This window comes from Dermacentor albipictus, chromosome 2 (assembly GCF_038994185.2).
Source record: "Dermacentor albipictus isolate Rhodes 1998 colony chromosome 2, USDA_Dalb.pri_finalv2, whole genome shotgun sequence".
In the NCBI taxonomy this organism is placed as follows: Eukaryota; Metazoa; Arthropoda; class Arachnida; order Ixodida; family Ixodidae; genus Dermacentor; species Dermacentor albipictus.
In genome coordinates, this window is record NC_091822.1 from 187,967,149 (window position 1) to 187,993,967 (window position 26,819).

Sequence of the window (26,819 nt, forward strand, 5' to 3'; positions counted from 1 at the left end):
TCAAAATTCACACCCGATTCCTTCTTCCAATTGCTTATCTGCATGCAGGCTGGGCTTCACATCTCACGACCCAGTCACGCTACAGGGAACTCTGCCAAAATATGCTTGCCCGGATCTGACCAACAGACCGGGTAACTGGGCCAAGGCGCTGGGTGAAAGGTATGGTTCTTTGCCGTTTGACTCTTTTTATGGAGGTAATACATTTCTTCCAGTTTAACCAAGTTCAACTATGCAACCATATCTTGAGATAATTTTCATTTTTCATTATTTTTGCCCTTTGTCAACAGTTGCATGAGGCTTTGCCCACCCTGTTGTCAAGATCGATCATGCAAATGAAAGAGCTTAATAGAATCTAGCAAAAAGAATCCTTACAAAATCTGGCCCAAGTGAAATAGTGCCCCATTTGGGCAATCAAGCAAACACCCACAGTACAGGAGCGGCATTTCAACTTCACTTAGCAGCGCAGTACCACACAACAAAGTAATGTCACTTGGAATTGGTGGCAGGGGCCGCTGGCAAGAAAACTGTGCTTAGAATGTTCAATACTTATTATGAAGTTGACACGATCACTGTTCCAGATATGAAAGCTACCCTTGAGAAGGACTTTCATAATAGCAAACCGGTTTGACTTCATCTATGTAATTATACATGATTCATCATCATCATCATAAATGTGAGTGTTTACAAGGTCCACTGTAGGATGAAGGTCTCTCGCAGTGATCTTCATTCTCCTTGTCCTGCCCTAACAGAACTGATCCTGTGCCTGCTGATTTCTTAGCACTCCACGCAATCCTCCGCTGCCTTACTTATTTCTTGAACTGACTGTTATTTTACTGCGAAATGAATGCACACTTTGTTTTTTTGCAAAGAGATCATGGTGCCGTTCACACACACACACACACACACACACAAACAAACACACACACACACACAACCATCATTTACTGACCTCTGAAATGCCCACACTTGTATCAGGCGCACATTTTTCTTTGTTGGAAAAGGGGAAAATGTGGAAGCCAGTCAAACATTGTTTGTTCATGATTGTCTGTGCGATTTCAATTTACTAGTGGCTTTTTGAAGAGCCACGAAAAAAGAATGCCACACACACTTGTTAAAAGCACTCACTCACTGACCACCTTCCTATGCTGTGTACTGTTCTGTGTATTGTGTTACAAAACAGAGTGGTAAAAATGTATGTACAACCAACTAGCCCACTTCACAGCACTTCTAGCTGCACATCATTTAATTCACTTGTCAGATATGGACCCTGGAATAACGCCTCCCCCCGCCCTTGACTAGCCCTATGTAGTTTTCAGTGATATAGCAAGTAATGAATAATGGCTCCTAACTACTGCTAATATTTTAATTACCTTTTCTTGTGCTTTGTGCAGACAAAAATTTATGAAGCAGTAAGGTTTCTTCAGCATGTCGTTTGTGAGGGCAGTGAAGATGCATCATTAGCCAAGAAAGCACCATGCCTAGTCTTTGCCCATAAAGTCATGCCTTGCCTGTGTTTGATGGTTGCAGACACAGTGCATTTTCATGTGCATAAATCTTCTCAGGTAATGCTCGATGTGGGGCAGTGATAATGCAATATGACGAGTGGTGGCTTCATTTTCATGCTCAATTCTGATAGAAATAACAATCATCAATAACATGATTCTGTAGATTTTCTGGAGGGATAAAACAAAGCCTAGGAGAGTCTAGGAAGCCAAAGAACACAAAATTTTTACTGGGAATGGGGTGAGATGAAGAAGAATGCTGCAGCAAACAGCGTAAAAACGCTACTAAGATTATAGAAAAACAGTACGAGTGCACGAGTGCTGTCCGTGACTTGTGCTGTCCATTTCTCTAGTCTTAGTCCCTCTTTTATGCTCTTTGCCATATTACTATGTCGTCATAGCGACAAGCCCAGCGGACAACCATTTTGCAAGATCATGCTCATATTTTTGTCAGTGCAGTCTGAGTGTCTTGTAGAGATTGAGATCAATTGAATGAATTTGGCAACAGGAGTTGTGAATAATGAACCATTGTGCATGATCCTCTGAACTTGAATTTGTGGATGTCATTGCCAATGCTTTGCACTAACAATTTCATGCAAACTGCAGGTATGCCACGGAGGGCACATTGCTACATTACTATGTGAACAACATGGGAGAAGTATTCTTCGGCATTAATGGCGAGGAGAAGGGGCTTTTTCTGAATGGCGTTGACACCAGAGGGCCTCTATGGGCGCTCATCGATATCTACGGCAACACTACAGCCATCAAGATGGTCGGTAGGTGTCCAGAAATTACAGCCCATAAAAATTAACAAGATTGAAACCAAAACTGGAAAAAATGCTAATACTGCTAACTGGAAAGGAATGAGATCCAGGAAAGTTAAGAACCAGCTTGGCTCCTTGGCATGACCTCCAAGAGTGCGCACTCCCGCAATGCACTGAAAATCTCGGTGGCCATGCTTTAGAATTTGTGTAATGTCTGCTAACCACCAAGTACAGTGAAACCTCATTAAACCGTAGTTGGCTGGAGCTTGGGAAAAAGTATGTGCTAAACGGTAGTACCGTTTAACCGAAATAGCATGAGCTCGTCCACTTACCTGTCAAAAACGGAACTCGGAGAGAGCGATGAAAGGTGAAATAAACATGCAGTATTTGTTCACTTCGCGCGACAAAAGTGTTATTTTCGTTTGATGCCTCAGCGGCCTAGCAGCAGCGACAGCGGCCTCAAACTTACTGAAGCTGTGAGCCAGTTTTTTAGCCAGCCCCCTTTTCTCTGCAAACACTTGCATGGCAGATTCCTCGTTGGCGTTGCATATTCACCGTGCACGCGCGCGGTAGCGCTGCAGAAGTCGCGGGGCGCCTTTTTCATTGCAGGGCACTGTTCTTGTCGCGACGATTGCATTCGTGAGGCTGACATAACACGCAGCTTCTGCCACTGTCAGGCCTGAATCGCCCGTGCTGTCGCTTTCCGTGTCGTCCTCATCACTGTTGCTAGTTGACACTTCGGCAACAACAGAGGCAACGATGGCGAAAAGTCGAACCTCATAGCCGACATCTCTTCGTGGTCTCAGCAGCAGCAGCGCTGCCGAGCAACTTCTTCGCATTCCAAATGCATTCCGTTGTCAACAGCAGATCCCTGTCGCGTGCCAGCGCCGACTTCTTCATGTCACGTTCGATATCACAAACAATGTCTAATTTTTATTCTTTGCTGAGCAGCCGGCGTCTTTTTTATCCGAGCTTTGGCATGACACGAGTCTTCGATTGCACGATGCCACAACGCTCTCTGGCACGGCGCCGAAATGATGTTGATGTTGTGGCTTCACGCACAACCGTATGGGGTGCTAGGAGGCTGTTGTTCCAATCTCTGAGGCTTGTTGTTCTGCCGCGCCGCCCGATAGAGACGATGCACCACCCTGTTTACGCAACAAAAAGTGGAAACGCTGCGTGTTAACCAATATGTATGCAATAAGCTGGTACGGTTTATGCGGAAACAAAACACGTTATGTTCAATGGCCACTGAGTCCGGGATTTGACTTTACTACCTTTATAACGAAAGTACTGTTTAAGCGAGTATGGTTTAATGAGATTTTATTGTGCTTGCATATGCTTAGGTGCTATTTAAAGACGAAAATGAGATAATTACCAGCCCTGCAACTTTGCCAAAATTGCTTCTATATATATTGCCACTATCTTCGTCCCTACAGTGTGACAATATGCTACTTATTTATAACCATCTTAGAAGTGAAATTTTGTTGTTGGCCTTTAACAACTCCATTGATTAGAAGTCTTCACTTATATGAGGTCCTGAATTTTGCACACGGTGCTTGAGCCATTATCTCCCATTATATTAGTTTTTTACTTGCTGAATGCTGCTCAAAGAGGCCCTGAACCACTTTTTATTGAAATGGATAAAGGCAGTTGAAATGAACATAGGCTATTTCAGAAATACTTTGCCGCAAAAAGTGCTTCAATGCGTTCAGCAGAAGTGAAGTTTTTGGCAATCAAACACGGCCTCCACTGTGCTCCCATTCCTTCTGCAATGCCTTGCGCTGCAAAAGCTACGATGCAGTAGGGCGGGCCCATAACGCTCCGCCTTCTAGGTGTCACTGTGGTGCAGTTTAAATTTCATTTTGGATGTTAACATAGATGCCACAACTTCCGCCTTTGGTGCTAAATATAAGCCAAACGCAGTTGTCCTCAGGCAGCCATAGTGCGCTTAGCCAGTGGACTCGTGGCAGGAACCCGAAGTGGCCGCAGTATCTACACCATGTAGGCAACCGCAGCATGATATCGGCTATCGACTAGTACCAGCCATCTAAGGAGAATGACGAAATAAAGCGTTCAATGACAAAAGAAGGTGTCCAGAAGATAGTGAGGACAGGGCCTTTTGTTGAATAAGAGCCTTTGAGAGAAAGGTGACTTTGTGATCCACTGGGGAGTTGCACGCACCGTGTACGACAGCAAAACTTGGCTGAGATGTTCACAGCAGCGTAAGCTATCCGCGGACTAGGTTATTTCACCAAGCCTGAGGGGTGGCTCAGGGCCCCTTTAATATTTTTGAAACTGCAATAAGTTCAGTGAATATGTCATTCTGCATTTTAAAAAGCTGAGCACATAGTACATCTGGTGTTGCTGTGGCTTTAGTAGCCAATGTACCGGCCGCTTTCAACGAGTACTTTTTTTCTTGCAGAGGATGAGCAGTTGTTGAACAATCGAAATGAGATCATTCGAAATGGTGAGTTCTTGTTGAAGTTAAAATTTCAACTTGCAGGTTACTTTAGTTGTTTTCTGTACCATCTTTACAGTAGACCACCTCTAAGCCAAGCATCATAGCCACAGTTATATAAGTGATGGAAAAAAGGAATAAAATTATATGGCACCTTTATTGCATAAGGGTAATATTATACATTCAAGCCTCGATATAACAAACACAAATATAACAAAGTATCAGATATAACTAAGTAAATGTAAAATTTGGTTGGTCATGGTTTGTCTCAGTGAAGTATTCTACTGCTATAACAAAATAAAAAATGTTAGATTTGACACATTGTTGGCGAAGCAAATTTTCATTTGCACGTGCCTCAAGATACATTCTGGTAGCAAAAATGTCAAAAACAATCGCCAACTGATTTTTAAGACCTGATGGCTGCAAAGGCTCCAAGTACATGCAGGCAATATGTGTCGACGCAATTAATTGAAACTGTGGAACGAAATCAGGGCCAATATAACATAAAACTATACCAATCTGTTTTTATTGCAAATCAGCCATTAGCCCTCCATGATAGATCAAAATGGCTCAGGCTCTGTCCATATGAGTGTGGTGCCGACCCATATGGGCTGGACCCAAACCATTCTGACCTATCACAGAGGGCGAATGGCCGATTTGGAATAAAAAGATTGGAATAGTTTTACACTATAGGGCCCCAGTTCACTAAATCATAAAGAAATGCGTTCAGTGGAACTACGATCGGGAAATGAAAAAAAAAAGTTTATGTATTGTGAATATAGATAATTGAGCAGTGAGTGCTGCACATTGAGTGTGTGGTTTATGTGGGCAAGACACCTCAAGCACCCTGCACTGATGTCCTAATGAACAACCAGCTAATGCACCAGCACATGTACTCACTTAAATTAACATATATCTTGGTCTGGGACCATCTTTGTTTGTCCACATCCCTAGTGCTTTATCCAAAACTTAATTTGAATGAGAGAGATTGTTAACTTCATCTGCTCTTTAGAATGTTTCACTGTTTGGGGCTTCTTATGTATGAACTGTGCCATCTATTTATCCAAGCAGCACAGAAAGCCAAGTCAATATTGCCTCTAAGTGGGACCACATTGACCCTACATCAAACATTACTGATCTACAAAGTCCCTATTTCATTGGTAGGGGAGGCTTATTTTGAGAGGACTGTCTACTTATTGGCCACCACTTTCACCCATAATCTCTGCTTTCTTAGTAGGAGTAGCGAGATCTGCGCACAAGGTCAGCTAATGTGAATTCACATTCATGTCTGTAGTGCACCAGAATCACTTTTTAGTGTGGGCTTTGCAGTCACCCTGACAACTGGTGGTGTGGAGGACCTGATTCGACAGATGGAAGAGTTCAATGATTCAAGGGAGACAACCGGACCGACTCCAGTGGTGACTCAGGTACTTTTTGGATTTCATTAGTCTGTTGCTTGTTCCCGTTGTCACTACTTTTCTCTCTGTGATGGAACGCTTAGCTTGCCGTCACCACCTATCTTTGTAATGCATGAAACTTACACTTCCCTTGCATTTACTGATTAATTATAGTCATTTTTCCTCACTACTGCTGAAGGTGGTGGTGCTGCTCTCCTGCACATCATCTACTATTGGGACTCGCTGGTTATGGCATTCTGTTCTGCTGCTGCATTTGTTTCCTAGCTGAGGCATCCGCATTTTGTTGAGAATGTAATGTAAAAATGCTTGTGTACCATGTTTTTCGTTCCTGTTAAAGGATCCCCAGCTACCCATTCATTTCATTTCTTCTAAAGGAGATCTGAATCTTATTGGAGTGATTTTATCTCATCCCTTCCACACATGCTCCCATTGTGTCTTTTCTCTTTTTTCTTGTTGAGGAGGTATACTACATATGCTGCTTGAAAGAATAAAATTTGCCTGTTAGTTACTGATATTATCTGGCCCTTTTTTCTGTCCTGGTCATCACGCTGTTGAAATCCGAAGTTGTCAAAATTAGCGATTTCAAGGCGTCCACTACAGTCTCTCCGCTAATCCCCCTATTGCTCAGGGATGTTAAAATTAATCAAGCAATCATTTGTATTGCTTAGTTCTCCTTTGCCGTCAGTATATTTCACCCTAAAACATGTGCTGCTTGCTTTTCGAGGAGCAATATCCCGCTTAAGCAGTGGCGCAGATGAGTTCATGGCCTAACTTGTAATGTGGCAGTTTTTGTATCAAGAAGTTGAGCACTTTGTGGCAGTGCACTTTGGCAATACTGCACATGCACTCCATGATATGCTCATGTTTGTCAGTAACATGCCAAGCAGGTTCTAGTATTTAATATGAAAATGGAAATTATGTTTGAGCATTATATCACCAATAACAAGATACACCAGATAAGTTCATTTCTAATGCCATGAGATTCTGCTGTTATATCCCAAGTGAAGATTCAGTACATTGAATTGTGTTGTGGTCACCTTTGCCTATGTGTTTAGGTAAACAAATGATGAACAGTGGTTCAACGAGGAATGTTGCTGTAGCCAAAGTATTGACAAGTTTACTTGTCAAAACTTTGGCTACTCTAAAGAATATGGATCCCCTTTTTAAAGCATTGGCTACAGTGACATTCCTTGTTAAACCACTTTTGGTCACTTCAAGCCTCAATCTTCTTGTGAGCATCTGTCTTGTTTGAATTTAAGTAAACAGCAGTCTTTTTTGTTGTTGTTGTTCTTGCAAACTTGAGAAATGTTCACACTTTGTTCATATTCATGAAAACAGTACTGTGCTCATGTATGTGTAGCCATTTTACTAAGCAATGGGCTTTTCTGGTTATTTAAGTGAACACTTGCCAGTAAGAACACACTATCTTGCTGCTTGACTTTTCTTGAATTTTGGGGTGCTAACGCAATGTTCAATAAACTGCCCCATACTTATTTTCATCTGCTGTAATATGCAGGCATCGGCCAGTTCAGAGCCACTTGATGGCACACCTCTGCAGTCTCCGCCTCACCGCCGTCCCATCACCATGCACGCTCCTACTGGTGCGAGTGCCTGGCAGCGGCTAGTGTTTCACAATGTGCTCGGCCCAAACGCTAGACTAGATCCAACAGACAGGTGAGCAGCAACAGGACTTGCCTGGCACTTGACTGCAGCCTACCAAGCGAAATTCATACTTCATAATGATTGTTCTTACAACAAACCTGTTAAAGGGAGTGCTATAGCTGTTTTCATGAGGAGTGCAACGGCATGGGTAATATCAAAATGTTACAGAACAGCCAGAGTCCTGAATTATTGCTTTAAGATGTGTTTATCAACGATTATAAAATAAAAGTCGCCGTGCATGTACCTCACTCAAATTAACCAGTAATCCAAAAAAGTTTTTTTACTTCTCGCTTTCATTTTACCCACTCAATGTTGGAGTTTGTACTGCTGTGGCAATGAAAGCTGTTGGGTTGGTGCTGCAATGCAGCATTGCTGCTAGGTTAGGGCGTAGTAGTGGCTCGTTGTTCTTTGTGATAACTTTAATGCAGCCTTCATAGGGAAAGCTGAAAATGTAGTGCTGCAACACAGTTTGTGTGGGAGCTGTCATAGTGAACACCTAGCCATGACTGCACATGGAACGCAGTGGCAATGAGCCAGCAAACATACCCCATTCTGAAGAATGCGAGAACTCGCCTATACAGCTTCGCTGTCTTTGATGTATCTGTGATTAATTCCCGCTCTGCCCTTTTTTTGCCCTTTTTTTGCTGGATTTCATGAAGTGAGCTCATCTGCTTTGGTCAGGCAGATATTACCCCAGGTGTTGCTTTAGGTTCTGCTAATCCCACGCTGTGATTTCTATCATAAAACGCATTGAAAGAGGAGGCAGGTGTCTGTAAACGAGCGAGCTCACTAGTTACAAAGTATGTTTGGCAATTATCTGCAGTTGTAGGTTAGACGTCAATTACAATATAAGATAAAGTGCAAGTAAAACCCTTTACTTCATCTGGCTACAAATAACAGTGAGTAATACTTCAGTATTCACAATGAAGTCTTATGTCAGTAGCCAAATAAATGCTGGAAAACACTTAAGCATCTGATTATAGTCCCTCATTAGTCGCCCACCGATTTGCCAGATTTCTCGGGGACTGAAAAAATTGTCTGAAAAATCTAACAGTCCGAAAAACTCATTCACTCAAAAAAATAATTTATGAGGCTTAGAGCAACTTTAAAATTTAAAAAAAAATGGCCCTGCCTCATACTACGCTTAGAGGGGATCAGATTTGCTTATATTTGTGCAACAGTGACGTAGTTTCCATATACAGTCTGAAAACAGTGTCACTGCATTGGCAATCTGCAGTCTTCATTGCCGGAGATCTTCATGGAGATAAAAAAAAACGAGCCACATTTCTTCACACCACTTGGCTCTCGCGAAGGCACACGGGGGGGTGCCGATCACACAAATGCAAAGCCGCACGAACACACATAACGATGTGACGTCGTCTCCGAGACACACCTGCTTTGTGGACACACCTTGTGCAAATAGCAACTAAAAGTTTAAAATAAGTTAATAAAAATGGATCTGTTAAGTAATTAGGATGATAGTGCTGTCCAAAAAAAAAAGAATAAATAAACACGAAATAAGTGCTGTCTCCTAGAGTTTTGTCAGCCAAAGAAGGGAGTGTGCATGGCCTCTGACACTGGAGAATGTTGTAGGCTCTTCATTGAAAGTGTGCACATCCCAATCTTAGAGGCTATAGAGCAGGCCACTGGAAGCCCAGCATGGCCGAGGCAGCGGCAGAAAATCCAACATGGCGGCCCCCAAGATCAGGTAGCGTTGCTCGGAACAAGCGATTTAATCTGGAAAATCAAACCTTGGGGCCTAAATTTATCCTTAAAATCGGTTGCAGAAATGCATTAGCTTCATGCATGACAATGCATTTATGAAGTCCAGAATATTCATCAAGTACAAATTTTCGGTCTGAAAAATCCGTTGACGACTGTAGTCCTTTATCAGTTAGGGCCAGGTTCTGCTTCTTTTCCCCCCATTTTTGCCTAGTGCAAAATAGTCTACTTAGTTTTGGCCAAAGAAATTAAGAGTGTGAACTCTTTAGCATCAGCTGAGGTGGTTTGAAGTTGCAGCGAAGTCATCAGGTAATATACACTCAAGGTTCAATTTTAATATTAATCAACAAGCTAAGATTAATTGGCCTTAATTGGTTGTGCAGGATTAATGAATAATTGATGGATTAATTTTAGTGAAGAATTAATTGGTTGTGCAGCCAAAGGTCCTGGCTGCACAACCACACAGCCATATGCACCTGAGCTTATCAGGGGCTTGTGCACAGAATTGCTCATTGTTCAGTTGCTGACTTAAGGATATATTTTGCTTTACAGACTGTTGGCAGAACGTTGTGACCTCAGCGAACTGCACGCATTTGTGTTTGCTTCACGCACGCTCTGTCCAAACGAAAGGCTTATGGTCAAGGTGGTAGGCGTAGACCCAGCGCTGTCTGGCTCTCTGGCTTTTGGCCTGACGACATGTGATCCGGCAACCCTTGCGCAAGCTGCCTCTGAACTCCCCAGCGACCTGGATGCTCTTTTGGATCGACCAGAGTACTGGGTCTTCCAGAAAGACATTCCCTGCTTACTCAACGATGAACTCACCTTTGTCACGGGGGACGATGGTTTGTGTAACTTTGGCAATTTTTGAATACTGCGTTGTTTAGCGTGCTTGTGTGAATTCCCATGCCAGTACGACATCACGGCCAGTGATGTAACATGCCCACTGATGTAACATGCCCACTGTAATATTGGTAAATTTTAAGTCGGGCAGTACAGTCGAATCTCGATAATTTGAACCCGAAGGGGCCCCGAAATTTGTTCAAATTCAAGGAAGCTAATTGAATGAAGGATTTACCTGCAGTGGCACATGTGTACTCAGCTAACGCTTGAGTGGGAAGTTCCAGAAGATTTATTCGCAAGTATTTACAAATCACAGTCAACGTCCGATTTACCGGACTCCCTAAGGGCCGCGAAAACGTCCGAAAGATCGTACGATCCCCAAAAAATAAATGAATACCTTTTACTGCCCCCAAGGGACCAAATCGCCACAGACACTTCCAAAATAGCCCTGAAGCCTGCCACTACACTTATTAGGTGTATCGGTGCTCATACTGGGATAGGGGACGGCAGGTGCACGCATGCGTGTATAATTAAAGGGACACTAAAGGCAAATACTAAGTCAAACTAAAGTGATTGCTTAGTGCTCAAGAATCTCTAAGGCGTCAATGTTATCGTGAACAGAGCCTTAATAAGTGAGAAATCAAGGTAAATGCAGGACATGACTCCCCTGGGACATTCAAGCACTTGCCCGATAACGAAAGCACTCCTGAGCTAAATTCTGTCACTAGTACTCAACTACTCATTGCAGAAAACATCCTCATATTGTATTATAATATGAAATAAGTGCTACTTGTTTGTCCAGTTCCATTTTACTTATAGAAAAAAGAGCTCATTGAAGTTTCCGTTGACAGTGACGCAGGCATTCGAAAGGTTTCATTTTAATTCGACTCTGCACCACCCACGCTTTCACATTTCACTACTTTCCCGATCGCGAAGTGCCACACTGGTTTTTTTCTCGAGAGAAACTTGCACAAACTGCGAGTAGCAGAGAATTTACTCACCGATGGCAGCAAAGGGCGGTGAGGGTGTATGCAATGTCACCGCTCCTTCGGTTGGGTGGTGGGAGACTCGAATTTCGAGAAAGGTATTCGGACCCTTCAGATACAATTTTCTCTTAAACCAAGTCTTTTCCTGGCCTGAAACAACGTTGCGAGGTTTCTGGAATGGTATTTAAACAGTCCACATCGACTTAGTATTTGCCTTTAGTGTCCCTTTAAAGGAAACATACCATCTCCCGTGACAATTGCCTCTTTTAACTTTTAGTATGCTCCACTGCTTAACACTGCTGTATTGGGGCGAAGCTGACTTTTAGAAACCGGCATTATGCAGCGTGTCATGCTTTCTGCGCTCCAAAGCCATTGGAAAGGGTTACAAAGGCGGAGTCTGCACCATTGCTAACCACGGAGAATTGTTTCAATGAAACACACGGAACTGAACAAGAAATTTGGTAGCGAACGTCGAAATAGCTAGGCCTAGCGTTGGCACAGCCGTGGCTACGGCTGCCATCGGATCAGCGTGCAAGAGCACCGGCTCGAGGCGGCGAGATAATCAACATCGCAGCGGGCATGGCTTCAGGTAATGCTGTTTCGCACCTGTGATCATGGCAAAAGTCAAGAAAATCAAAGGGCAAAGGTTTTTTGCGTCCAAAATTTCAGACATTCTTATACATTGACTGAGTGGTGTACATGGTGGTGCTGCGAAGGCGTCCAAATTATCGGGCATGTCCGAAAAATTGGGGGTGCGAAAAATCTCTTAACTGTAAAGGACACCCGTCACTAACAGAAATAATTGGTTATATACGCACCTGCACATGCCTGCACACAAATTTACGCCACTTTATTTTTCTTTATCATGTGCAGTGTTGAGGGCTCTCTCCTAAGCTGTTCGTCTTTGGCAGAGTCAGAGGAATGCTGGTCGGAGGCACCGCCGCATGATTCGACACGCTGCTGAGAGCATTGTCGGAGCACAGCAGGTTCGAATTAACCGTCGCAAATGCTTGCGCATTCAAATTATAAGGCATTTTTGCCCATTAGAATACACATAACTTTGACAGGATTACAGCGTCAGTAGGAATAAACTGAAAGATGGAATTAAGCATGTTCAAATTAACAAGATTTGACTGTATTGAGGAATGCACGTTACATTACATTCGAACTTGAAGGATATCATAATTTGGCCAAATATTCCAAATTTTCTTTCCGTACTCTCCATTGCAGCCTGGCTGCACGGTTCTGTCGGCGCAGCAGTCGATGCCGCATATATAAGACTTGAATATGCCTAATTATTGTTTAAATAAACTGTTCTAACATCCCCTTAGAAATTTAATTAATCTGCAAGGCTGTACTGCTCCTATATCAAACACTGCCACAGAAGTCTGTCGCAGTTTCTTGCCAATTGACATGGCGGCAACTTTGTTCTTGGCCATCATGTTTGCTGCATTGTGCATGTAGTTCATACCCAAAACACTGTGCAGCGTTCGAAATTGTTGTACATCTGTGGTGCCGCAAGTCAGAAAAAAACATGCAGGTCAGCAAAATCAGGCGCCTGAAAAATAGGTCAGTGATGGTATATGACATTTCCGCAAATTTTTTCTGCCAGAATGAGTATATCTTGAAACACATGGTAACAAAAATTTGCTTCTCTATAACCGACGCCATGTGGGATCCCTCATTTTGATGAGAATACCCCACTAATATAAAGCATGACCAACCAAATTTTATATTTACTTTGTTACTGCATATAAAATGATTCAGTATATTCATGCTATATCGAGGTTTGATTGTATTTGATACATGCACCGTATCTGCACGATTCTAACTTGCACTTCTTTTTTAATAAAAGTTGCATTCGAATTTGCATGCGCGTTACATTCGTAACTAATTCTACTAAAAATCCAAAAAGGAACCGATTCTTACTAATAAAAAAAAACGCTCAATAAAATGTAGCTAGCCACACTGCAGTCGAACGGGTTGTCTGAAGAAAGCGATGCTGGGAGACATCGCAAGGTGAGTCCATGGTGCGTGGAATGCGCTCCTGCAGACGGTCGTGCTCAAGCCTTCAAGAAGTGCGGCATTTCTAGTGCATTAAATGGAACTGAGGATGACTTTCTGTGGCCAGTAGACAGTGAAAGGGAGATGCTGTGAGACTACGATAGTGACTAGTCGCTACGGTTCAGCTATGTGCATGCCGGTGTGCCTTTGTATGTTTCATAATATTGTTTCAACATGGTACGTGTTAACTTGGGGTTCGTTACTTGATATGCACAGTAGAATTGGCACCAAGTAACTTCTTTTTAATATTTGGGGCGGTAATATAGCTGCGTGTTACAATCGGTGACGCATTAGAATCATGCAAATACAGTAATGCCATTTAAGGGGACAGGGTAGGTCCTATTCTAGCCATGCATTTTAGGCTATGTTTGTGACCCTTTTTCTCATGATCTGCTGGGGTTAGAACAATAATCTTGGTGGCATTGTAATCAGCAATGTTAGGTAGTTTTACTGAACCAGGATTATTTGTTTTTAGAGATTAGATTTTTTGTTTTCATTTTTTTACTGGACCCACCAAATTTTAGAGCCAAAATCTGCAGTAAATAGCCTGTAAACAAAAATCCCCTACAAGAATATTTAAAATCCTGGTTCAGTAGACTTTCTGTAATGTTTGCTGAATATCTGGAAAATTTTGTCGCCCTAGCGCTTGTAGTTTCTGAAAAAAAGGGTCAAATGCAGCAAAATTTGGTGTTTTGAGATAATTGGCTTTGAAGTGGAAGAAAGAGCTTTATTGCAATATAGGACTATAGAAACAAATTCTGGCGCATTTTTTCAATAGCCACCAGCCTGGTAGTCCCCTCCATCATCAACACTTCTTTTCTGAGCTAGCTGCCTAGTTTTCCCGGCCTGCTTAGTTACCAGTCGTGCAGACCTCTCTGCAAAGTACACTCGCCGCCGGTCAACTTCGCGCAACCACTGGACTGTGAACCGTCCTGGAGAAACTCCAAATGACCTCAAAATGTCGGCTCGAGCATTGCTGCGGTCATTAAAAGTTAGCACAGCATCCATTGTCACTATTTTCGGCGCCTTGAGGCCAAGAAAGACATTGTTCGGAGCGCGCTCCCATACAACCTTGTTGAACGCCTCATTCGCGTTCTGAGTTTTTCCATGGAAACATTTCTGGAGAAGCTCAGGCTTTGAGAGCTGCTGAAACACCGGCGTTCCGTTTCCAGCGTTCCGCCGAGCGCGAAAGCTTCGATGCAGACGCGCACGTGGTGGCCGTGGTGCCCACTCCTGGATTGTGTTGCAGACAATTGGGGTCATTGGAGATCGACTTATGCCGGTTTCCGTGGAAGAGACGTTTTTTAAAGCACTTCTTTGGCTTCGTCATTGCATTACCGCTAAATAACCAGCAACAAAGTATAAATAAATTCGATTGTCCGCGAAAACACGCCAAAGCACGCGCAAAACGCCCCGCGTTGCGAGTAATCCAGCTGCGTCTTAGGATTCGTTTGACTAAGCGAAATATGCTAGCTATGTTTTCACTGTTGCCAAATGAGTGACAGCCATTCCGCTAAACGTGAAAAAAAAATAGGCGGTGAAAAAAAATTTTTTTTCAGTTTAGGAGAGGCAAAGTTCCCAAGCATGTGGGAAAGGGGGCGTGGCTGGATGCTGCCTAGGTTTCGAAAAATGTTGATTTTGAGGTAAATATTTCGCGTAGGCGCAAATGAAACACTGGGCCATGTTAAGGAAAGAATAGAGATTTTAAATTACACAAAAACAAAAAGTCGATTTTTTTTCGGAAAATTTGCCTACCCTGTTCCCTTAAAATTAAACTGGGCAACTGAGTAGCTTGCAAATGCGAAATGACTAAAAGATGCTTGTATCTGGCACACCATGTCACTGACAATATTGAAACGTAGGAACAGCGCAACATCAGATTGTTTGTGAAGGAGCAGGGTAATGTTACAGTACAGCACATCATTCTAAAGGAATGCTAAGGCAGTAGCATTGTTCAGATGATAAATTGCTTTGCCTAAGTAGAGAAAACGAATCTGCAAGCCGCCTTATGGCAAGACATCCTCACTAAATTACGAATTCGAGGAGTTAGCTTCCTTATATACTTGCTGAGCAGCTGCGGCTCCCCTGCAGCAAAATAATTCGCAACAGTCCACTCTTGCACCTGACATTCCCTCTGTAGAGTTCTCTTATAGTCAAATGAAAATTGGTGTTAAAAAATTTGAATTCTCACATTGCATACAAATCGAATGCACAAACTATTCAATTCATCTTCAGAATATTGAATTTCACACACCCCAAGTTCTGGCACATTACTGCGTTCATGGCTGGTATGCCACACAAATCCCAGCTTGGTTTCGGTATTCATTTTCCACGCTGTTTGCAGAACCACTGAAGTTGCTTGTAGCTTTTTGAAAAAGTGTGCTTGCCATTCTGCACAATTTAGTGCCTAATGTCCACTTCAATTTTTTCTTTATACTTGCAGGAAAGGTTCAGTACTCGCAAAACAATGGGTCATTCAAAACAATAATGTACGTGGATGGCACACAGCAGTTCTATCCGTTTTTCGACATTGCAGGCCGGGTAACAAAGCTCAAGCTTGTTGGTACGTATTTACCTTTTCTGTTTTCATCTTTCCCAAAATTTTCATTCCAAACTACAAAACTACCCTGCATGCTTATCTACATATGTGCAATTTGTTTAATTTGGTTGTTTACAGTGTAAAGGAGAACAAGTACGAAAAGAAAAGTGCAGTGCTCGTGGCCTGCATTCTCTCTGAACAGAAACTAACCTTTGTTGCATGTCAAAGCACAAAGCAAATGCACAAAACATTGCTTTAAGCCAGTATTTGTGAGTTTGAGAAAATATATGTTGTAACCACAGGAAGGTACAAAATGAAGGATGAGAAAGAACTACTACCACGTCTAAATACCAGGCTTGCTGTGTTTTGTGCATAAACCTGCTCTAGTACACAACTCTTGCCGATTACACTGCTTGGGAAGAAGGGTGAAAGAGGACATCTGTACATATAACCTTTGCAAATATAGCTGCATTCAATAACTTTCAGCTCTTCACAAGCAGCCCGTGGACAATGTGCAAAATTCCATTAGCAGGCTTAATCATAAATCTAAGTTGACTTAAGAGATATGTAGCCATGTCCTCACTAGTAGCACAATTTAACCTGAAACATGCGTTTACAAGCTTGAATAGTGCAAGCAATGAAGGGAGGCAGGAATGATGTCACCAGCCCACATATTGACACCTTGCAAGCTCTGCCATTTTGGTCAGGTCAAAGTGCACGTGCACATTTTGCATATTATTTAGTAGGCACAAAGCAATGCTCCAGAAGCAATTTGGTTTTCTTAGCTTCTTTTTTTCTTCTATCATTCTAGTCATCACTGCCTTCACCGCTGCTCTCTTGTAGTGCAACTTAACCCCTTCCTGGCCATGCTGTTATCTTGAAATCTTACCAAAATTGGCCAAATTCATTACTGCAGAATCATTCACAAATAACGATGTAGACAACATTTGAAGCACTTAGTATTTACAAAATTGCATTCAACTCATTGCAAGTGAACATTAACTGCACCATACAAGAAAACAAAAGAAAAATTACAAATTGCCAACCCAGATCATCCATGACATGGAAGGAGTTAAAGGTGTACTGACATGACATTCCGAACTCGTCACTTTTTTTTACATTAAATGTAAAAAAAAAAATTTCCGCTCAGCGACACATGATGCACCAACAGGCCCAACAGTCTACGTCCCTGTATACAGTCATTCCAAGCACCATGTCGATGATGTGCAGATAGGTTTCAAACCATGTAACATTGCTATCTGCGAATGACAGGTGCAGCTTGCATTAAACAAGCTGTCTGAATGGGTAGATGTAAATGGTTTAAAATAAACGTCCAAAAAAAAGTATGTGTATACTCTTTTCAAGCAAAAGAGGAGTGACACCAATGCCAAATCTCTCTATCAATCGAGAGGAACTATTTGTGAGCAATGAACAGGTGCACGCAACTTCTTGCTGACTGGTGATAAACCTCGTACATGTGGTAGATGTGGCAAAAGACTGACCGTCATCCACGTCCATGTGGAATGTCGGGAAACGGAAATTGAGAGGAAAAAGCACTTTCCTTTAGCATATCGACAGCGTATCTGATTACATCCAGCACAGTCTCTTGGCACAATCCCATAATTCAACACCAAATATGTTTAACATTTTTTTAGATTACGTTCTTGCACTGCACATTACCAGTCCAAGAGTTACGTAGTGTGGCCTCTCACTAGAGGCTGCTGCTGCGTTCATTACATCAAGTATAGCATGTGTCTCAGGCCCCTGCACCCAAAGGCATTGATGAGGCAATAGTGCAACACTCACCTACATGTTTTATTACGTCATCCCTGCATAACAAAACATTTATGTTCATAGTTCACACCTCTGGTCTTTGTCATTATTTTAATACTCCTTTATTTTGTGCAATTTACAGCGGCTGATTTTAGGCCTATTTACATCCACCATTCCAAGCATATTTCTCCATTTCATAAATGAGTCATTGAATACCCATCATGATGTGTATGGTGCTCTTTGGCGATGTCTGGCTCTTTTGCCATAAAACTCCATACGTCTATCAATTGTCGCGACACAACAGCTTTGCACCTACAACAAGGTGCAACAAGAGGTGCAGTCTCCCCTGTCTTTCAAGCAGGATGTAGTCAAAACATTAACCAGATCTAACCCAAATCGAAATGGTGCCAGAGAATGAAGGTACGAAAGCAGACCGGCAGCTCCAGAGGCCAGACCAGACCAGCCTAGCCGCCTGACAGTGACATGAGAAAATGGTTTTGACCACTTCCCAGAATTTCGTATTTCGTAAGATTGGAAATGGAATGAGATGCAGGAACAAAGATGGCAAAGGAAAGTCGAAAGTTTGGTGCATGAAATGCAGTGTTTTCTTGTGCCTGCAAGGGTAAAATTGTTTCTTTTTACCATGCTCCCAACTAATGTCCACATTTGTGGACACTCATTTGTACCATTTGAAAATGAAAATTTTTTCACAATTCTCTTCTCTGCACTTCTGAAGCCATTTTAAATTATATGTAGACATTGTTTGTTTTTCTTGCCTACATATTTTTTGGGGCAGTGAAGAGGTTGAACTGCGATTTGCACTTCCCTTTTCTGTCTCCTTACAGTATTTAGTTTTTAGTGCTGTTACAAGGTTTGACCATGCCCACTGGCACCAATAAATTGTTTTCAAACTGGTTACATGATTGTCTGCAAGATGTTGATAAGAAATGCGCTAAGGGATGCAACTGAGAACAAATCACCATTTAGTTACAGACTTCTGGTTAATATCGCAATCTCTTTCCCAACCACGTTAAGGAACCACCTCCCCCCACAAGTAGGCACCTGGATGTGCCCCTGTTTGCGAGGCGTTTTGTTGGTTTTCCGAGTGTCTTGCGGCTGCTGCAAATGTATGTCCCATGAAGCAGCGCCAATCAGGACTAATAAGCTAGGCAGTGTGGCCATAATTATAGAACAGCACCAGGGATGCAGACAGCGAAAAGCAACTACAGGACAGTGCACTGTCCTGTTGGGAGTGTCCGCTGTGAGTTTGGCCTTGACGACAATTTGCCACTGGCCGAGATGGTAATGGACTGCAAGCAACTTATCCAACACTGTGTGCCCGTCGGTGGTTAATCGACCCAATCTTTGCTTTACAAGATACACGCTGCTAATGTTGCTGTTCCCTCCGCCTGTGCTGCATTATCATTTCAATCAGTCCTGCCTACCCGGTTGAACCTTGTACCGACAGAGGTGGCCTCAGCCGAGGCAGTACCATTCTGCGAATTGTGGTGTTCGTGCACTGCACGTGCAATCCTCCGTCGGGCGAAAATTGGGGAGCATTCACGGTGACAAATTCCGCTGCCGCATCAGCCGGGGTTACTCACCAGCGGCACACTTGGCGGTCCTTTTGCAGCAAAAATGAAGTAAAACGCTCGCTTGGGTGGCATCGAGCACATGGGGCTGTACTGTGCACGCGACATGTGGCACTGTGTGGATCTCTACACCAAATATATTGAACGTTCGAGAAATCAAATAGTTGATATTCTATTTGCGAATCAAATTATTCGAACACTTACTATTCGATTTGGTGATATTCGATATTCACACACCCCTAGATTAAACACTATCTTCCACATAAATTTCATCCAGTTAGCTTTATTATTAAAAAAACATTTTCTCTGAGTCGCATCTCCCTAAAAGAACCCCAGGTCGTCAAAAATAATTTGGAGTTCTCCACTATTGCATTGCTTATGACCCGCGGTGCAGTTCCGAGATTTTAAACCCCAAATATTACGATGTAGCACAAGCCGAAGGTTAGGAGTGGGATGCAAGCAGCAGGAGAACTCCTCAATTCTTGCAGATTAAATTTTTTTGCAGCTTATGGTGTGGATAAGAGCACATAAATCAAAATGAGAGGTAACACGAGGTTTGTTGCTGTCTTGGTGAAGATGAGGAGAGTTCCACTTATCTAGGTGCTGGCTTGTGGATGTGACGTCTTGGACAGTAGCTGGATTTCGTAAAACTAAGGCATTGAATACGACAGAGTCAGTTCTTTTAGCAGATGTAAACACATTCGACTTCCGTCATACCCCTGTTTGCACAATGGCACAGAGCCAGGACATCCTTGAAGTATGAGGTGTAGTACTCATGTGAAAGTTGGAGCTCAATTGCCGACAAAAATGTGAAAACTGTAAGAGAATGAAAAGTATCATTGATGCGTTGAGCTCATCACAGAAATGCACAGACGAACTCGTATCATCCATGGCATGGAAGTACTGACGTGACATTTCCAACTTGGCATTTATTTACAATAAATATAGGTCAACATCTATAACCCATTGTAATCCATAAAAGCAGCAATACAGGCTATTTCATAACTCTCCTAGACCTAATATGTAGCCCCGAACTTGCACAAGAGGCCGTATATTTCAAAAATATATTTAAATTTACTTTGTTATGCTCATGTTCATTATATTGAGCTACAACTGTTAAGGTACAGCTCCCAAATCCACCTTCTGTTAGGCCACTTCTAAATGGCCACAATGTGGGGAAGGTGCTCACCAATCAGTGATGTTGGTTTCATGTAGAATTTACATCTTAGCAATGTGAGTTGGTAAAGTGTGGCGTTAGTAAATTTCTGGGAGTCCGCTTGCTGAAAAAGTGGCTCGCATCCGGTGCTTCTTTAGATTTTTGTGTTTTTCATGTGTGCGTAGAAAATATTACAGGAACTTAACAAACATGCAGGGAGCAAGCGGGGACTGCCTGTGGCCGAGAGTGAACAAAGCCCGGAGCCCAAGGTAGAGAAAATCACCACAAAAACACCATCCATTGGTGAGGACGACTGAATAATATTGCTTCTGGTATTCTAGCCATAATGGTGTGATGCTGTCGAACCTTGTTATAAGGAAGTTATGTTCGACAGGAAAATAGCTTTCTTATATATTCAATATTCATTAAATGCTGATATTGACGACAATATATTTAACCCTTTCAGGGTCAATGACTTAAATATACGGCACCGCGAACGAGTCCAAACTGGTCAATGCCATATATTTACGCCACCATCCGTAGGTTTAAAAAGCGCGCCAATTTCCTAACCCTTTCTTTCCTGGAATATGCTGCCACTATGTGGGAATACACGTAATTTTTTTTCTTGCGCCTCCCTGTCTCGGTTTTCATTGTATGGTTTGTTTTAGAGCAAGTTTGTTTGCTCCGACGCATCTATGTACTACCCCTTGCGCATTGGCACACGCACGGGCAGGCAGCTGTTAGTTTGGCTTTTGTTCCACAGACAGTTTCGGCTTCTTGAGCTCACGAAACTGATAGCTATGTCGTTACTAATCACTCAAAGAGCAACCGCCTGTTACTCCCTCGTTTATTGCTCACAGGGGTGCACATAGAAAAGATCCCACTGTGCATGCGTTTCATTCTTTTTTTTTTGGTAACTCTCGAAAAGTAATTGCCTCTGGTTGGCGATAAGATGAAGATTAGCGAAAGTTTGTCCCATGTTTCTTTTTTTTGACAGGTACACAATCATACAGCTTTCTTAAGTGTGCTCACCTACGCAGTTTGATTACGCTGTGAATGTAAATATTATTGTAAGAGAAGGAACGTTTGATACTTGTGAAATATTTTCGTGTGCGCATTTTCTTAGCCTTCAACTATGCGTTTAGCAATGCAGGAAATTTCTTATTCTTATAAGTTTATTGTTGTTATTCATGAATAAACATTACATATATACCAACGCAAAATATTTTTCTTAATTTACGGCCACTCTAGAAAAATTATGGTAAATTTTTTTCAAAATAGATCCCTCTTAAAGAATTCAAGTCTGCAATAAAAAAAATTGACCCTGAAAAGGATAAATTTACTTTGTTATGCCCATGTTCATTATATTGAGGTTCAACTGTACATTCAGGTTCCTAGGAACCACTTAATTTCTTTTTTGAATTATAAGAAATTTTAATCATATAATCGTTGCAAAACATGATTTCAAACAATATTATAGGGCCTTACATAAGCAGATGTATGCACCCAGCTGTGTTTAAGCATATGGGATGCCAGGTCATATGTAGGAAATTAGGATATACGGTAGAACAGATATACAGTGGAACCTCGTTCTTATGTCCTTAGAAAAAATGCGAGAAAGAAATGTGCAAACCGGGAAAACATAAGATTCAAAGTAACTAAAAAAATGGCAAACTCAACTGTAGTTGACATCTACTTAAGTTGAAGTGCTACATGCATTGTTGCAACACGAGATGCCAATACGTGTTCTTGTTCTAGTGGTTTTGGCAAGCTTATGTTCACGCATCTCGAGTTCAACCCAAGTCAGCAGCCTCTTGGGGAATTTTCGAGTTGCCCACTCGGTGAGAATCATTGCGGTGCGGCGCTGGGCGAATCAGAGCTGGCGGGGCGAGAGTGGCCTGGGAGGCACGTTTTTTTTTTTCTTTTCTTTAATTGCTTACTGGGTGGCGACGGAAACCAAAACAAAATCGAGCTGGTAGAGGAAGCCAGAATACAATGCCTTGAGATCAAAACAGGATGCTAGCTTTGCTCTGCCTGCATCAGGGAACAACTGCACATCTGTGTTATTACCTATTAAAAGTGTGCAGTACACTTCCAGCAGCACTGTGCCACATGCACTGTCAAACAGACAGGTGAAGATGCTTCATCGCAATACTGTATCGACTTGTTTAAGGGCGGCACTTCCTTTTTTTTTTCCATAATTTTGACGAGATGCAGTCCTTATACAGGACCGAACATTTTGGTCAAAATGGTGCTGGCACAGCCGGCGACTACTGCACACCCCAGATTCTCGGATGTACCATTGCATCAGAGGTCAATGCGCAGCTCTCGCCATCTAGTAGTGGCACGTGGAAACATGCAGTGGCGAAAATTGCTTCTTTGGTCAAAATTAGTTCAAAATTTTGGCCTGCTAAGTTGGGAGTGCAACCTTTACGCAGGTGCAGTCCTTATATGAGTCTATACGGTAGTATTTGTGGCGATATCTGTGAATTTGATATGTGGCGACTCATCAGATTTAATGGTAGAGGAAAGAAAACGGTGCATCCCAGCATTTTCACGTGACTCGGGTGGGTGCGAATCGTTGCGTCAGCAAAACCTAAATGAAGTCAAGTTGATCGATAATGGCAGAGCGAAACAGGATGCTCACTTCACACCACCTGCTGCAGGGAACGACGGCACGTTTGGGTTATCACCTATAAAGGCATGCATTACGCTTCCAGTGGCACTACACCATACGCTCTGTGAAACAGATAGGTGAAGATGATGATCGATATCGGGTTGGCAGTGACATCTGTGAATACAATGTGCAACGACCTGCGAGGAATTTTTCTGGTACCGCGGAAGGGAAAACTGAGTGCGTGCCCACACTTTCATGTGACACTGGCACCAAGTGCTGCAGGGAAGCTGCCGTAGCAGGCATCTACTGCTCTCAGCCACGCTTACCTCGTGTCTTTTCTTGTTGACATTGTTGACAAATGTATCATGATTACAGTTTAGCCATTTACTGAGCATTGGTGCCGAAAAATCTTGTTTTCCGGGAACATGAAAAACTGGTGAAAAAGTATCGTAAATGTATTGGGTCATTTTAATTCTTGATCGCAAACATTGGTGCCTGGAAATCATAAGAAATGGGATTGTGTCAATACAGTCCTACTGTACATGTTCTTAAAACAGCTGAAAATCGTGGTAACCTGGGTAGTGGCACCATTCATTTGTGGCACTGGTCAATACAAACAGCAGCCTAAATATTAAAAGCATGTTTTGGCTATCTATGCCTCGTGAACATTCCTTGCTTGAAAATTTTGTCTGTGTTAAGATATCAAGCTAACCCAGTCAGATTGCCAGCTTAGCATGGCTCGCCTGCTAAAGGTTATTTTGCATGCATTTCCCATTTACATTGAATGAGTAAAAGTGGCAGCTTTGCCCAAAGCACAAAGGATTGACAGCAATAGCAAGGTTTAGCATTTCACTTGTACTCTTTTATTTGAGACTTCTACTCTCAGATTCAACTGCAGGGATGTTTGCTCCGCAGTCCAAGAATTTATTATGGAGTCCAACAGAGTTGCCATATTAAAGTGGGGGGCACCTGAACATGCATCTTGTACTCCAGCCCTGTCATGTCTGCGCATGTCTGCATGCATACGCAGCTCGTAAACCCTGTTTTAGAGGTGGTCTCCCACATGTGCAAAGACTAGGCAAGCTGAGATGGCATGACATCATGCACTGTCTTCCCACGCATTTAGTGCTGGAGGTTGCGTAATCTCGAGTTTCAGAGGTGCATTGAAGCAAAAGGCAGATAAAGGATTTGCTCCCCGCTGCTGGCACTTTTCATGATAGTGTCGTCCCGCTGTCAGCCACGGGCACGGAGTGGATGTGAAAATGTCGCTGGCTTCACTTCATACTGCTGATGTTAAGATATTGTCAACACAGCATGAAGCCATACCTTTCGTCTCCGACTCTCAAGTTCAACAAAATTAGAATTATTTTTTTTTCACACAAACTTGTATTTGTCCAATTGGCCGATGATTCAGAAAATTTTGCAGCCCCTTCCATGTAAGAAAACTTCATTGGCAACTGTACTTAGTTGTGTAAGAGATCGAATTTTGATATAACGGTGCAAATTGCTGACTTTACCACTTGCATTTTGTTGAGGTTTAACTGTACTTAAATATATCCGCAACGCGTCGGGGAAAATTCACCAGGAGTGTCCATATAATTGCTATCACAATGAGGTGAACCTTGCCAATTGTGAAAGGTGGTGTTCTCTTTTGAAGGTTTGAAGCGTGAAGTTGCTTTGACCTTTTCTCTGCAAACTTTTTTTGCAGAAAATTCCATGAGTCCATGTATTTGACCAGTCTCTTCTTTTGCGTTTTCTTCTGTGCAGAGGAACCTGACACTGATTGCCGGATATGCTTCGAGAATTCAATTGAGAGTGTGCTCATAAACTGTGGCCACTCGCTCACATGCCACGACTGTGGCCTGAAGCTACTGCAAAGCCGTGACCCTCAGTGCCCCGTCTGCCGACAGCGTATAGTCAATGTCATCCGCATTTACAAAGCCTGAGTGATGGCTAGCTGATGATAGTCACCTGACTGCCTATATATCACTTGGCCAACAGTGAGCTGCGGGGGAGGGCGTGAAGCAAATGCGCTGCTTCAGAAGAAGCATGGCTAAGTGTTTCTTTACGGAATTTTTCAAGCATTACAGCCTGTGGAGAAGATAAACTGAATGAAAAAGAAAGCCCTGGAAATAGCTGTGCATGTTCTTCACAAGCAGACCTGCACAGCATGGGGCTCATGTTTAGATTATACTGTAACTAAATTTTCAGTTTTCCTAAGTGCACTTCTGTCACGCAACTTAACAGCAATTCACCTGTGCATGAGCACTCTGTGCCCACTATGTTCCAGCCTTTAGTGTCAACAATACAAATATTCAGCTGTGCTGCATGTTACTGAGAACTGCATTGTAAAAACGTCGGAAATATCTGTTGTGGACAGAAGTGTGCTTCTAGACAAAGCGAAATATTTTTGAACGATTGTACCTTGTGCTCTCGTAACGATTACTAAAGTCCCCAAATATAAATAGGCGCAAGTTCTTAATAGCGCATTAAATTGTCTCAAACATGTTGTAAAGTTTCTTCTTGTTTCACTTGATAACAAACTCGAGTGCTCTTTACCTTCAACTGGAATTCTCACTGGAGCCAGTGACCTAATGGTTGCTTTTACTCCTTGTGTTTTCAGTATAGATAGTTGGGGGACATGCATTAAATTGTTGCTATCGTTTGGACATGTTTATTAAAGCGTTGCATTGTGTCGTTGAAGTAGTAATGAGTTCTTTTAATGAATTTCCTGCTACAATTCGCTATGCTCTCCTTTACTCTGTTATTTGTACTTCTGCTGTGCTACTGGATAACCCGATGTAAATGCCCCTCAGTAGAGAGGATGGATGGTCGCGCTAATTTCCTAGGCCGAAGCAGGCCGCTCCCACATTAGGATGTCAAATTAATTGCAAACAGCATCCTTCACGACTTATGTGTGTTTCAAATTGTCTAGTAAAGGGTCCTGCATTTCAAGGCTCTGCCATTGCATTCAGCAGGAATGATGGATGCCAAGTTTAGTTGTTTGTGAGCATGCAATCACCACGGCTCTATTATGCCAAGAAAAATGTATAGGTGTATTTTACTAAATGAAATTTCACAAGCACAGTAAAGTGTTTGAAAAGGATAGGAAATACAATGGCACTGTATATTTGGTTTGGTAGATTAAGGATGACGTAACAGAAAACAATTGGTTATAAATTATTAGACGTTGATTGTGCACTTTAGCTCCAGGAAGTGAGGGCACTGAAGTGTGTCCTTTGCTGTATCCTATACATGACAGTTCATGATCTGCTCCCCCTTTTTAAGAACATAATGGTTTGAGTGTTCATTCAAAAGTCAAGTTTATAGTACAAGACATCTGATTGCATCGGCTCTAAAAAGACCCTCTACTCAAGCTTTCAGTATAAGTGAAACCTGTAATTGGTATAACTTAAGCTTTCGGTATTGCTGTGTTGCTACCATATCCATGCCTGTTTTAATAATTCCACACTCAAGCTAGTAATGTTATACTGCATAAGTAAATAAGTGATAAAAGTCTGCCTTGTTACAATTTCGTTTTGTTTTCTTTTTTCTAAATTTAGCTTGCATTGTATTGTCATATCTGGTACTTCTTTCATTAGAACCAATGACAGATGCACATCAGACCTATAATCTGGTATAAAGATTCATTGCCTGTTTCTCATTTTCAGTGAAAAAGCTGTATTCCTTCGCTTTGTACGGCTGAAACATTCAATTGCACTT

The 26,819-nt window shown here is 42.3% G+C and overlaps 1 protein-coding gene across 3 annotated transcripts in view; it reads left to right on the forward strand.

Moving 5' to 3' along the window:
* LOC135919872 (protein neuralized-like) overlaps positions 1-25,806 on the forward strand; it is a 32,649-nt gene extending 6,843 nt beyond the window's left edge. For 2 of the 3 annotated variants that reach the window (XM_065453860.2, XM_065453870.2), the window contains 9 exons: positions 49-159; positions 2,109-2,278; positions 4,692-4,736; positions 6,057-6,154; positions 7,662-7,819; positions 10,082-10,371; positions 15,863-15,982; positions 20,696-20,782; positions 24,864-25,806. In XM_065453860.2, coding sequence (XP_065309932.1) covers positions 49-159; positions 2,109-2,278; positions 4,692-4,736; positions 6,057-6,154; positions 7,662-7,819; positions 10,082-10,371; positions 15,863-15,982; positions 20,696-20,782; positions 24,864-25,042 — 1,258 coding nt within the window. In that variant the 3' untranslated portion in view covers positions 25,043-25,806. Of the gene's footprint in view, positions 1-48; positions 160-2,108; positions 2,279-4,691; positions 4,737-6,056; positions 6,155-7,661; positions 7,820-10,081; positions 10,372-15,862; positions 15,983-20,695; positions 20,783-22,237; positions 22,321-24,863 lie in introns of all 3 variants that reach the window. The other variant, XM_070534559.1, reaches the window with a different exon arrangement.
* Positions 25,807-26,819: the final 1,013 nt, after the last annotated feature.